This window comes from Phoenix dactylifera, chromosome 1 (genome assembly GCF_009389715.1).
Source record: "Phoenix dactylifera cultivar Barhee BC4 chromosome 1, palm_55x_up_171113_PBpolish2nd_filt_p, whole genome shotgun sequence".
NCBI classification, from domain to species: domain Eukaryota; kingdom Viridiplantae; phylum Streptophyta; class Magnoliopsida; order Arecales; family Arecaceae; genus Phoenix; species Phoenix dactylifera.
The window spans coordinates 33,918,422-33,933,013 of record NC_052392.1 but is presented as its reverse complement, the minus strand read 5'-3'; the positions used below and the strand labels follow the sequence as shown (position 1 = coordinate 33,933,013).

The window sequence follows — 14,592 nt, the reverse complement described above, 5'->3', positions numbered from 1 at the left end:
AGGGTTTTTTTTGGGTTACTTCTTTATACAGTTATCTTTTCATTTTTTTATTATGATCACTTACCTCAGACATTATAACCCATGGTATTCCCCCCATACCCAAAGAGAAAGATCCCGCGAATACCTGATCTCAGATATAATACAAACTAAGATCAGCACTTTAGATGCGTGCATGATTGAAAAAGTTTATGAACTAATGATAATCCTACTACAGTAATACCAGTATGCCTGTCAAAGCCAGTGCAGTATTTATCTCCTTCGGCCATTCATGTTCCTTTACCACAAAGAAATTAGCATAAGTTGGTTAAGGTCTTCGTAACAACTGTCCATGAATAATATCCATCTACCTGTAATAAGAACGACATTGCAACAAGGAAACAACCAACACACGTTCCCGCTGCAGAAACCTGGAATCAATAGCAGTTACCAACAGTAACTTAAATTGTTAAATACTTAAAAAACGTAACTTATAATTTTCATACCATTAGAATTGGTCTTCTTCCAGATTTATCCAAAAGGAGAACGCCTAATGTAGTCATAGGAATCTGCAGGACAGCATACGTTTTGTACTGGTATTTTTTGAAGAAACAAAATTCAATTATGCATTGAAAGCAATGACCTGAACAATGACCATTGCTATAGTTCCAGTATTCCCTGATGAGAAACCTGATATAAAGAACAATAATTGAGATTTCCATGAATAGTTTGGAAAAATTCGGGAAAATATATATGCCACTACCTGCAGAAACAAATATTTCACTGGCATAAAAGCAAATCGCATTAACTCCCCCGAACTGCTGAAATACCATCAATCCAACTCCAACCTGGTGCCCAAACAAAATTATTTCTGGAGAGGTTAGATACAAGAAGTTGAAAAGTAATCACTGGCATATTGAAGCTTAGGGATGCTTACAGTGACAGAGTAAAGGTATTTCTTCTGAAACAAGTCCAGCATATTGGCCTGTGGAAGGGATTGAAGGCTTTTTGTGAACTCCTGTGTAAATTATGTGAGGTCAGTCATATCGTATATAAACTATTGTCTTCATAATTAATCAATTTATTCCTGGGGATGAGCATTCAGTACTCTGATCTCCTCTGCTTCTTGAGAAATATCAGTATACTTCCCCCTGAGACTCTGTAGTGCTGCTTCAAACTTATTATGATGACCAACCTTAACCTGCATGATGAATAAAAATTAGATTCAACTTTATTTAATGTTTATTCAAAAGATTCACTTTGAATCAATCTCCTTTCTTTAACATATGGTCAAGCATGCTGATTCAGAAATCCTTCTAATGGGGTTAGTTTTTGAATCAGATTATTAATGGGATTAACACTGACAAAATGTTATACTGAATTATCCGTCTAACCGGAGATTCTTGAAGATGTGTTGATGGATGCAGGAGCATTTTGGCATATGTGAATGAATATTGATCACATGCTTTGAAACAAATGTTGGAAGTTCAATGTTTTGAAATCGTTTGATTGTTTTGCATATTAGTGTCACTAAACTGAAGGTACATATCTTTATTCATTTTAAAAAAAGGAGTCAAGGTCCATTGATCTATAAAATCTAGAATATTCACATTATAGATATTGGCAGTATCTTCATCTCAGCCCTATATCAAGGATCATGATTATAGGAATTTTGAATTTTGTATTTCGAATTTTGAATTCTGAATTCTGAATTTTGAATTTCGAATAGCATAAATTTAGGATTAATCCTTGGGATCCATTTGTTATTTCTTTCTATCTTTGTATCATCCTAGTTATAATCGCTTGTACATTCTCAACTATAAATATACATGATGACTATCTCATGAGGTAGGTAGAAAAAGTTCTCCATAATATTTTTTTTTCTCACATATTCTTCTTTTCTATATGGTATCAGAGTTTTCAACCTTAGCTATCTCTATGGCATCCTCCTCCAACTCCATGTCGATACCTACCACTCTGCTTTTAGTTGCTGTTCAACTTAACAGGGATACTTTTTTTACCTGGAAGGCACGTATTCAAACTCTCTTAATAGCCAACCGACTATGGGATCTTGTAGATGCCTATACCTCCACCTTCAATGATTGTCATAACTTCAGATGATGGAAGAATAGAGAAGCCAATCTCTAATCCGGCCTATGAGTCATGGCTTCTCTATGATCAAATCGCTCTGGCATGGCTCCTCAACAACATATTGTTGGGTTGTGGAGCCTGATCCATTTCCTTTTTTCAAGACCCTATATGCACTATGGTGGTGGAGGATCAAGGGAAGACAATTCGGAAAGAGTTCGAGAAGATTCAGAGTTGAATCAACAAAGAAAAAACCTTCAGCAAGGTCCGGAGTCGACTCCAGCAGACTTGGAGTCGACTCGGGCACGCAGGCAGACTTGGCACAGTTTTTTGGAGTCGACTCCAGATCCATAGGAGTCGACTCCCCAGTGCTGGAGTCGACTCGAGAACTCCAGGAGTCGACTCCCACAGGTAGACAGAGAGGTATTTTCTGTGGACTGTTGCCGAGTCGACTCGCAGAATTGCGGGAGTCGACTCGAGCACGTTTTTTACGTAAGGCTGAGTTATGAACCGGGTCCAAGCCAAGGTTTTTTGGTGCCCTAATCAAAGTAAGAGATTGGGAGGTATATATAGACTTCTTGAGGGACACAAGAAGTGTTTGGCAATCTAGAGAAACCCTAGAACTCATTAACGAGAGATTTCAAAAGGAGATCCTTGGTGTGCATCAGGAAGATGACGTGTTGCTCGTCTTGAGAGAGATTATTTGCTGTGAAAAAGAGTTTGTTCTCTTCTCTTGAATCTCTGTAACTTCCTTTGATCATATAGTGAAATATTGATCTGTGCGGCTGTGGACGTAGGAGCAAGGGACTCCAAACCACATAAACTTGAGTGTCTTGTGCATTTGCTATTGTTCTTTGCTGTGTTCTTCTTTCTCCTACTATTCTATATATTCCGCAAGCGTAGGGTTGATCTCTAACAACTGGTATCAGAGCTTTCTGGTTCAAAGGAAAAAGTGGGAGCAATGGCGGCTGAAGAAGGCAAGGTCAAGATTGACAGATTTGACGGCAAAGATTTTGGTTTCTGGAAGATGTAGATCGAAGATTATTTATATCAAAAGAACCTTCATCTACCTCTTGAAGGTGTGAAACCGAAAGACATGTCACATGCCGACTGGGATTTAATGGATCGTCAGGCTCTGGGAGTTGTTCGCTTGATGTTGGCTAGAAACGTTGCGTTCAACGTTTTGGAAGAGAAGACATCAGCAGGTTTGCTGAAAGCACTGTCGAATATGTACGAAAAACCCTCGGCCTCCAACAAGGTGTACCTAATGCGCCGTTTATTCAATCTGAAGATGAGTGAAGGTTTTTCAGTTACGGATCACATCAATGAGTTCAATCCAATTGAGCTCGGTAGAAATCAGTTTTGAGGATGAAGTTCGTGCTCTAATTCTTCTATCCTCCTTGCCAGAAAGTTGGGGTGCAACGGTGACAGCTGTAACCAGTTCCTGCGGCTCAAACAAACTAAAGTTTGAGGAGGTCCGAAATCTGATACTCAGCGAAGATATCAGAAGGAGAGAGTCTGGTGTGAACTCTGGTTCGGTCCTGAACACATCTGAAGGCAGAGGAAGAACTGTGCAGCGCAGTGAAAATCGTGGCAGATCGAAGTCTAAGAGGAGGAGCAAGTCTAGATCGAAAGGTGATGGCTGCTGGCATTGTGGCAAGAAGGGCCACACGAGGAAGAATTGTTGGCTCAGAAAGAAGAATCCAAGCAAGGTGCAAAACGAGGAGTCCGTGAATGCAACCACAGATGAAGCCAACGATGCTTTGATTCTCAGCGTGGACAGTCCTATGGAATCGTGGATACTAGACTCTGGAGCTTCGTTTCATTCTACCTCATGGAAGGAGTGTATGCTGAATTACACTGCAGGAGACTTCGGAAAGGTTTATCTCGCTGATGATAAGTCTTTAAATATTGTGGGGAAAGGTGAAGTTCATATCAGGATGTTGAATCAGTCAGTGTGGAAATTGAAGAATGTGAGGCATGTTCCAGGCTTGAAGAGAAACTTGATTTCTATTGGGCAGCTTGACAGCGAAGGGTATGTTACTACCTTCGTAGGTGGTTCATGGAAAATCACCAAAGGAGCTATGGTGATAGCATGTGGGAACAAGTTGGGGACACTCTGCATGACCAATGACACCAAGGATACGGTGGCATTAGCAGAGACAGGTGCAGATAGTTCTCTTTGACATCGCAGACTCGGACATATGAGTGAGAAAGGTATGAAGATGATGGTGAAGAAGAACAAGCTAGCAGATCTAAAAACTATTGATGTAGGTCTCTATGAAGATTGTATATTTGGGAAGCAGAAAAGGGTCAGTTTCTCAAATGGTGGAAGAACACCGAAGACAGAAAAGCTAGAGCTTGTACACACAGACGTGTGGGGGCCTTCGCCGGTTGCATCTCTTGGAGGCTCATACTATTATGTCACGTTCATCGATGACTCTACCAGAAAGGTTTGGATTTATTTCATGAAGCACAAATTAGAGGTATTTGTCACCTTTAAGAAATGGAAAAGTCTGGTGGAGAATGAATCTGATGCAAAGATAAAACGACTAAGGTCTGACAATGGCGGTGAGTATGACAGTAGTGAGTTCAAGAAATTCTGCGCAGTGAATGGAATCCGAATGGAGAAGACAATACCGAGCACACCGCAGCAAAATGGGGTGGCTGAGCGAATGAACAGAACCCTGAACGAGAGAGCCAATAGTATGAGGATCCATGCTGGTTTGTCCAAGATGTTTTGGGCTGAGGCAGTCAACACCGCAGCGTATCTGATAAACAGAGGCCCGTCGGTTCCCCTAGATTGCAAATTGCCTGAAGAAGAGTGGACAGGAAAAGTAGTAAATTTGTCACACTTGAGGGTCTTTGGGTGTGTCTCATTTGTGCACATCAATGCAGAGAAAAGAGACAAGCTAGATGCAAAGTCCAAAAAGTATTTTTTCATTGGATATGGTCAGATGATTTTGGTTACAAGTTCTGGGATGCGCAGAACAAGAAGGTCATCAGAAGCAAGGATGTAATATTCAATGAGCGAGTTCTCTATAAGGGCAAGAATACTTCAGATCTTGAGAGTGCAGGGGAGCAAAGCAAAAAAAATCAGCAAGTTGAGTTGCAAGAGATTACAGAAGAAGACGTTGCCAAAAGAGTTCAGAAAAATCCTGAAAATTCAGAAACTATTGTGGCACAACCTCAACCAAGTATACCGCAGCTGAGAAGATCTACAAGAATCTCCAGACAACCGGATAGATATTCATCCTCTTTACATTATCTGCTATTGACAGATGGAGGTGAACCCGAGTGTTATGAAAAAGCCATGAAAAGCGAAGATTCGGTGAAGTGGGAGTTAGCCATGAAGGACGAGATGAAGTCCTTGGATAGAAATCAAACTTGGGAGCTTAGTTCACTACCAGAAGGTAAGAAGGCTTTACAGAACAAGTGGGTCTACAATGTTAAAGAGGAAAATGATGGCAGCAAGAGGTACAAAGCAAGATTAGTTGTGAAAGGCTTCCAACAGAAGGAAGGTATCGACTACACTGAGATTTTCTCTCCGGTAGTCAAATATTCAACAATCAGAGTGATTCTGAGTATTGTCGCAGCAGAAAATCTGTATTTGGAACAGTTGGATGTTACAACTGTATTTCTCCATGGAGAGATTGATGAAGACATCTACATGCAGCAACCTATCGGCTTTGCAGTTCCTGGCAAGGAAAACATTATATGCAAGCTGAAGAAAAGTTTGTATGGTTTAAAACAAGCCCCGAGATTGTGGTACAAAAGGTTCGACGGATTCATGATCAACAATGGTTTTGCAAGATGTCAAGAAGATCATTGCTGTTATCTCAAGATACTTGATGGCAGTTTTATCATCTTACTCTTGTATGTTGACGACATGTTGATAGCCGGACCGAACCTACAAGAGATTGAAGGATGGAAGAAAGAGCTATCAAAGGAGTTTACAATGAAAGACATGGGTGCAGCAAAACAGATGCTTGGGCTGAGGATTGAAAAGGATAAGGTGGATGGAACACTGAAGCTTTCTCAAGCTAACTACATTGATAAGGTGTTGAATAGATTCAATATGACAAATGCAGATCCTGTGAAGACACCTTTGGCGAGCCACTTCAAACTTTCAAAAGAGCAATCACCCAAGGATGATGAGGAGCTGAAGAAGATGTCAAGGGTACCATATGCTTCGGCCGTAGGCAGCTTGATGTATGCTATGATATGCACGAGACCCGACATTGCACATGCAGTAGGAGCTGTGAGCAGATACATGGCCAATCCGGGTAGACAACATTGGGAGGCTGTCAAGTGGATCCTAAGATATTTGAAAGGTACCAGAAATGTAGGCTTGTGTTATAGAAAAGGCAGTCAAACACTACAAGGTTTTGTGGATGCAGACCTAGGAGGTGATACTGACACTAGAAGAAGCACCACAGGGTATGTTTATACCATAGGCGGGACAACAGTGAGCTGGTTCTCACAGCTGCAAAAGATCGTTGCTCTTTCGACAACTGAGGCAGAATATGTTGCCATTACAGAAGCCAGCAAGGAGATGATTTGGCTGCAGAACCTTCTGAAAGAGCTAGGTAGAGAGCAGAACTGTAGTGTACTATTCTGCGACAGTCAGAGTGCTATTCACTTAGCTAAGAACCCAATGTTTCATGCGAGAACGAAGCATATACAGCTGAGATATCACTTCATCAGGAAGTTGCTAGAAGATGGCAGTTTGTTACTTGAGAAGATTCAAGGAGCAAAGAATTCAGCTGATATGTTGACTAAGACAGTCACTACAGAGAAATTGAGGCGATGCATGGCCTCAATTGGCCTCCAAAGATAGTTGAATGGAGGTGCCGTACAGAGAATACTGATCAAGATATGGAAGTTTGTTTATTTTTCAGATAGATGCATGACTGGATGTATCAGTCTCCAAGTGGGAGAGTTGTTGGGTTGTGGAGCCTGATCCATTCCCTTTTTTCAAGACCCCTATGTGCACTATGGTGGTGGAGGATCAAGGGAAGACAATCCAGAAAGAGTTCGAGAAGATTCAGAGTTGAATCAGCAAAGAAAAAACCTTCAGCAAGGTCCGGAGTTGACTCCAGCAGACTTGGAGTCGACTCTGGCACGCAGGCAGACTTGGCACAGTTTTTTGGAGTCGACTCTAGATCCATAGGAGTCGACTCCCCAGTGTTGGAGTCGACTCGAGAACTCCAGGAGTCGACTCCCACAGGTAGACAGAGAGGCATTTTCTGTGGACTGTTGCCGAGTCGACTCGCAGATTTACAGGAGTCGACTCGAGCACGTTTTTTACGTAAGGCTGAGTTATGAACCGGGTCCAAGCCAAGGTTTTTTGGTGCCCTAATCAAAGTAAGAGATTGGGAGATATATATAGACTTCTTGAGGGACACGAGAAGTGTGTGGCAATCTAGAGAAACCCTAGAACTCATTAACGAGAGATTTCAAAAGGAGATCCTTGGTGTGCATCAGGAAGACGACGTGTTGCTCGTCTTGAGAGAGATTATTTGCTATGAAAAAGAGTTTGTTCTCTTCTCTTGAATCTCTGTAACTTCCTTTGATCATATAGTGAAATATTGATCTGTGCGGCTGTGGACGTAGGAGCAAGGGACTCTGAACCACATAAACTTGAGTGTCTTGTGCATTTGCTATTGTTCTTTGCTGTGTTCTTCTTTCTCCTACTATTCTATATATTCCGCAAGCGTAGGGTTGATCTCTAACACATATCCGATGTGATCATGGTTCATGTCATTGGATTGCCACATGCACGAGATGTTTGGCTTGCTCTTGAACGGCTTTATGTCATCCAGAGTGAAGCATATTATAGTGCTCTTATGACGGATTTCCATGCTCTTAACAAGGGTTCACTCTCTATCCAGGATTATCTGCAAGAGGCATCTGACAACTTGGTTGCCATTAATAAACTGGTATCACTTGCTGATTTACGCCATCAAATCTTGCTTGGCTTTGGTCCAGAGTATGAACACAGTCTCTACACTCCCTACCACAAGGATTGTTACTACTTTTGAAGAACTACATAGCATTCTTCTCCAACATGATACCCAACTGAGACCGCAAAATTTCAAAACTCATTTGGCTATGGGTGGGATTCCACCCACTGCAGATTATGTGCAAAAAGGCAGCCAACAAGTGCCACCACAACGACCCCAGCAACCAACGCATAATTTCTCTAATGATGAAGTATCTATCTTTTTTCCACAGGAATCTTACCACTAGAAGGGCCATGATTTAAGACCTCCAAATACTACCAATGGCCGAATTCAAAATAAGGTACATTGTCAAGTCTGCAACAAATATGGGCATACGGCTCGAAGTGCTACCATCGCTTCAATCAATCCTATCAAGCAGAAGCTACTTCTCTACAAGCAAATATTGCTGTCATGAATGATTTAACATGGTACACAGACACATGTGCCTCTCATAATCTCATCACATGACTTCAGATTTGTCTAATCTTCATCTTAGCTCTGACTGCAATGGTCCTGACCAGGTTACCATAGGAGATGGTTCAAGTTTGGCTATAAAAATTATTGATCACTCTCTTTTACATACTTCTACTCATCCTTTCCAACTTAAGAAATGTCTCTCAAATCACCAAAAAAATTTATCTATATTTCAATTTACACATGATAATTCCTGTTATTTTGAGTTGCACCATGACCATTTTTGTGTGAAGGACCTCACCTCCGCTCAAACCATCAAGGGCACGCTTAAGGATGGAGTTTACTATATTTTAATCGGGAGTGTCACCAAGAAGGCTTCTACTGTATATGCTTCTTTAACTAGTGTTTCTCAATTTCTTTGACATCAAGATCTTAGCCATGCTTCTATACCCTTGTTTCTAGAATTCTTAATAAATCATATTTGAATTTTCATAACAATAATAAAGTTTCAATTTGCTCTGTATGTCAATTAAGTAAGAGTCACTTTTTACCTTTTTCACACTCTCATTCTAGATCTTCTCCTCTTGAACTTGTGTATACTGATATTTGGGCACCTTCTCTTGTTACGTCACATTTTGGGTATCGGTACTATATACATTTTTTTAGATGATTATAGTCGTTTCTCCTGATATTATCCATTGAAAAATCATTCTGATATTTATCATGTCTTCCGTATTTTTCGATTGCATGTTGAAAATATTTTACAATGTAAAATTAAATTTCTCCAAACTAATTATGCCCATGAGTTTCAGTTGCAACCATTTCAATAAGAATTGAATGATCATAGAATTAGTCACACCTCTCCATGTCCGCACACCTCCCAACAAAATGGGGCTGCAAGCACAAACATCGCCATTTGTAGAAGTAGGCCTTGCTCTTCTTGCCCAATCTAATCTTTCTTCTAAATTTTGGGATATTGCCTTTAACACAGCTAATTTTCTCATTAATCATTTACTCACATGTGCACTCCATTTTACTTCACCTTAGGAAAAATTGTTTAATAAAAAGCCTGATTATAATTTTCTTCGTGTTTTTAGCTCCTTATGTTTTTCCTATCTTCGTTCCTATAATAAAAAAATTAGAATATCGTTCTCTTCTATGTATCTTTCTTGGTTATCCTACAGGTTTTCATGGGTACCGGTGCTATCATCCTTTTTTTGGGCGTATTTTCATATCTCATGATGTTACCTTTGATGAGACAGCGTTTTCTTATGCACAGAACTCTTCTAGTGACTCTCCTAAGTCAACCAGTAGCCCTCCTAATGCCTCTTCTTTACCATGGCTTAAACCCAAGCCCAATGATCCATTAACATCAACCCACATTGATCCTCCCATATCTTTAGCCCCAAGTCCTCAAACTTAGCCAAGTTCTTTACAAACACATGACAATAATTCAACACAACATGTGGCCAATGTTCTACAGCCACTGCTGAACATGTTGCTCTTGAATCGGTGACTTCTTCTCACATCGGTGGGCATCGTATGTCACACACTCCAAGGATGGCACGCTTAAGCCACGTTGCTTTAGTACAAAATATTCCTTGGCATTTGTGGCTCCACTATCCTTGCCAAGCCCACCTGCTTCATTCAAGCTCAATGTGATCTCAATGGTGTGAAGCGATGGCAAATGAGTACAATGCCTTGCTCTCTAATAGTATCTGGCTTTTAGTTCCACCCTTTGCTTCACAACATGTTATTGCCTGCAAATGGGTGTTCAAAATTAAAAGGCGATCTAATGGCTCCATCGAGTGCTATAAAGCCCGCCTGGTTGTTAAAAGCTTCAATCAACAAGAGTGTGTTGATTATGATGAGACATTCAACTCAGTTATCAAGCCTACCACAATTTGCACTATTCTTTCTCTTTCAGTTTCCGAAGGTTGGCCCATTTGACAATTGGATGTCAAAAACGCGTTCCTCCACGGACATCTCACCGAAGATGTTTATATAAAATAACCTCCAAGTTTCACAGACCCAGACCATCTCACTTATGTTTCCAAGCTACAACGTTCTCTTTATGGTCTTAAACAGGCACCACGTGCTTGGTTTTAAAGGTTCAACTCTTACTTACATGCTCTTAGCTTTCATGGGTCTAAGGCTGATGTCTCACTTTTTATCAAGTGCACCAAAGAATATGTGGCACTTCTTCCGGTTTATGTTGATATAATTCTCACTGGCACTCTTATTGCTCCATTGGATGACCCTTTGCTTCTTTACAAACTAAATTCACCATGAAGGATCTAGGCCCTCTTCAAAACCTTTTGGGTATTGAGGCTAAGACTACTACTTCTAGACTTCATCGGACCCAATCAAAATATATTTCTGATCTTCTTCTCAAAACCAACATGGATGGTTCTAAGCCTGTCTCAACACCTATATCTACTGGGTCTCAACTTTCTCATTATGATAGTTTGCCACTTTCTGATCCGACTCAATATCGGAGTGTAGTGGGTGCACTTCAGTACCTTACTCTTATACGTTCTGACATTGCTTTTGCAGTCAACCAAGTATGTCGGTTTATGAATAGGCCCACTTCCACACACTAGCTTGCAGTCAAGCATATTCTTCACTACTTGAAGTATAATATAGACTATGGTATTTATTTAAGCAAAGGCCCATCCTCTTCTCTTCATGCCTATTTCGACGCCAATTAGGCCAGTGATCCTAATGACCGGCGTTTTGTAAGTGGCTTCAAAATTTTTTTGGTCGTAATCTCAGATTTTGGAGTGTTAAAAAGCAACATATTGTGGCACGTTCAAGTATTGAATCCAAATATAAAGGGCTTGCCAATGTTACTGCTGAATTAATTTGGATTCAATCTTTACTACAGAAAATAGGTATCTCACTCTCAAGCCTCTATACTTTGGTGTGATAATTTTCTATCATATATCTTACTACCAATCCCATATTTTATGCTCGTGCCAAGCATATTGAAATTGATTTTCATTTTGTTCGAGAGCGAGTGGCTTGTCGTCAGCTTCATGTCCGATTCATCTCTTCCAATGACCAACTCGCAGATATATTCACTAAAGGACTTGCCTCTCGACACTTTCAACAGTTGCGTTCCAAGTTCTCAGTAGTACCCACCTTAGCTTGCGGGGGGTATTGGTAGTATCTTCATCTCAACCCTATATCAAGCCACATATCAAGAATCCATGATTCTAGAAATTTCGAATTTTGAATTCTGAATTTTGAATTTCAAATAGCATAAATTTAGGATTGATCCTAGGAATCCATTTGTTATTTCTTTCTATCTTTGTATCATCCTAATTGTAATCTCTTGTACATTCTCAACTATATATGATGACAACCTCTTGCGATAGGTAGAAAAAGTTCTCCACAATATTTTTCTTTCCACATATTCTTCTTTCCTATAGGCTCAACAAGATATATGTTACATATGATTGATTCAATCATAATAAGAGGCTGATAGAAAAAGCAGAGCTATAGAAGGGCCTAACTAAGGAGATAAATCTTGAAAGTTTGTTGACATAATCCAATGTAGCAAAAATTGTAATAAAAACAGTTAATGGAGAAAACCCAGCATCTCAGTGTTTAATGAGAAAAGCCTATGCGATTGGACTTCTTCAATTATAGATGAGTGCATTCTGTGATGGAATGATTAATCTTAATCAATCATAAATCATACCTTGACTCGCTAAATCCATCTTGAACTCTGAGATGCGTGCAATCTGATCCGCGCGATCAACCGAAAATAACTCTGATCTGGACAGAGATTAGCGAGAAATCTTTTGGAGAGAGCTCTTAATGCGTGTATTAGAGAAGGGGTCTAACAGGCTATTTATACCCTTCTCCATGGACCAAACGTTGCAGGTGGTTACACCTGTGAAGAGTCACCCCCATCAAGGTAACCCTTCACTGCTATGAAATTACCTCAATGCCCTTGTGATTATCAGGATTTACAAGTGACACTTATCAAGATGTGGGTTCTAATTAAACGGGATCCAACATTCTCCCACTTGGACCATATTGACGCCATTTATCAATGTGGGCCATAACTTGACGGGATCCTAACATTCTCCCACTTGGACCATATTGACAAGTGAAATATCCTTAGCACTTGAATTTTATAATCTTTATACGCGTATTCTTTCTATTCTGATATCAATTTGGGCAAACTTTATGTTTGACTACTTTGAGAATAATAATACGAACCATGGCGGAAATAACACCTATTTGATTGGCGTATAACCTTCCATGATCACTATATTACTAAATCCGTATAGCCAAACTCTTATGAATGAACTTCTCATGAAATCCATTCTTTGGTCAATAATTTCCGCTACCATATTATGCATAAACCATCTGAATTCATTAAAGCAGAAAATACAACAAATGTGATTTACAACCATCTGAAATGTGCACATTAATACATCAATTAATTTATACAGAAAGGCCCATTTGACCAACATGCTCCTTATGCAATCCTGGGGCTATTGCTTTGGTCAAAGGATCTGCCAACATAAGCACAACATTGAGTATTGGACTGAAACTTTATGGTCATTACATTTTTTCTTTATAACAAGATATTTCACCTCCATGTGCTTATTTCCATTGGATATCTTGTCATTCTTTATTGAGGAAACTGCTGCTGAATTATCACAAAATAACTTTATGGGCCTTGAAATAGTGTCAACCTGTAGGCCTGTGATAAAGTTTCTTAACCAAATAGCCTGTGTAACTGCATCATAGCATGCCAATAACTTAGCCTCTATTGTTGAAGCAGCTGCTATCTTTTGCTTCGAACTCTTCCACGAGACTGCACCACCAGCTAGTAGAAAGATATAACCCGATGTTGACTTTCTACTATCTGGACAGCCCGCAAAGTCTGAGTATCCAACTATCTCCAAAAAAATCAGATTTGTTGTATGTAAGCATAGATCTTGAGTCCCTTGAAGATATCTTAATATTTTCTTTGCAGTTCTCCAATGTTCTATTCGTGGATTAGCTTGAAATCTTCCCAGTAATCCTACAGCATATGCTATATCAGGTCTGGTACAGACTTGAGCATACATTAAAGTCCCAATTAGTAAAGCATATGGAAATGCTTTCATATGCTCCCTTTCAATTTCATTTCTCGGAGATTGTGATTTGCTCAACTTTTCGCCTTTAGTAACAAGCACTAGGCTTGGTTTGAAATTTTTCATACCAAATCTCTCCAACATTTTCTTAACGTAGGCTTTTTGAGATAGACAAACTTTTTCCTTATATCTATCTCTATGAACCTCAATGCCGATGACATATGAGGCTTCATCCATATCCTTCATATCAAAATTACTGGAGAGAAATTGCTTAGTCTTCCTAAGCAATGCCAAATCACTACTAGCAAGCAAACTATCATCTACATATAGGACTAGAAAAATAAATCGACTCCCACTGATCTTGAGATATATGCATCTATCAACAACATTTTCTACAAAGCCAAACGTAGAAATGACATTATTGAACTTAAGATACCACTGTCGGGACGATTGTTTGAGTCCATATATAGACTTATTTAGCTTGCAAACCTTATGACTCTGTCCTTCTGAAACAAAACCTTCAGGTTGTTTCATGTAAACTTCTTCCTCTAAATTTTTATTAAGAAATGCAGTTCTCACATCCATTTGGTGCAACTCTAAGCAAAATGAGCTACCAAAGCCATAATTATCCTTAAAAAGTCCTTCATTGAAACTGGAGAGAAGGCCTCATGATAATAAATGTCCTCCTTTTGAGTAAATCCTTCGGCAACAAGTTTAGCCTTATGTCGCTCTACCTTGCCCTTGGAGTCTCTTTTAGTTTTAAAAACCCATTTGCAGCATACTGCAGTAGCCCCAGGAGGTAGTTCAACTAGATTCCAAACATTATTTTTAGCCACAGAATCTATCTCATCTTTCATAGCATCTAGTCATTTGGAGGAATTTGCTGAATTTATGGCTTATGAGAAATTTATTGGATCATCTATATTCCCAATGTCATAATCGCATTCTTAAAGGTATACTATATAATATGGTGGAATTGGAGATCTCCTTACCCTTGATGACCTTCTTAA

General features: G+C 39.7%; 1 protein-coding gene across 2 annotated transcripts in view; it reads right to left on the bottom strand.

Annotated features, from left to right (window-relative positions):
• LOC103710955 (sugar transporter ERD6-like 5) overlaps positions 1–14,592 on the bottom strand; it is a 31,973-nt gene that overhangs the window by 2,919 nt on the left and 14,462 nt on the right. For both annotated transcript variants that reach the window (XM_008796892.4, XM_026806185.2), the window contains exons 9-16: positions 1,085–1,177; positions 914–994; positions 740–824; positions 620–666; positions 483–545; positions 348–407; positions 221–274; positions 65–124 (exon numbers count right to left, since the gene is read on the bottom strand). In XM_008796892.4, the coding sequence (XP_008795114.3) occupies positions 65–124; positions 221–274; positions 348–407; positions 483–545; positions 620–666; positions 740–824; positions 914–994; positions 1,085–1,177 (543 nt within the window). The remainder of the gene's footprint in view (positions 1–64; positions 125–220; positions 275–347; positions 408–482; positions 546–619; positions 667–739; positions 825–913; positions 995–1,084; positions 1,178–14,592) is intronic.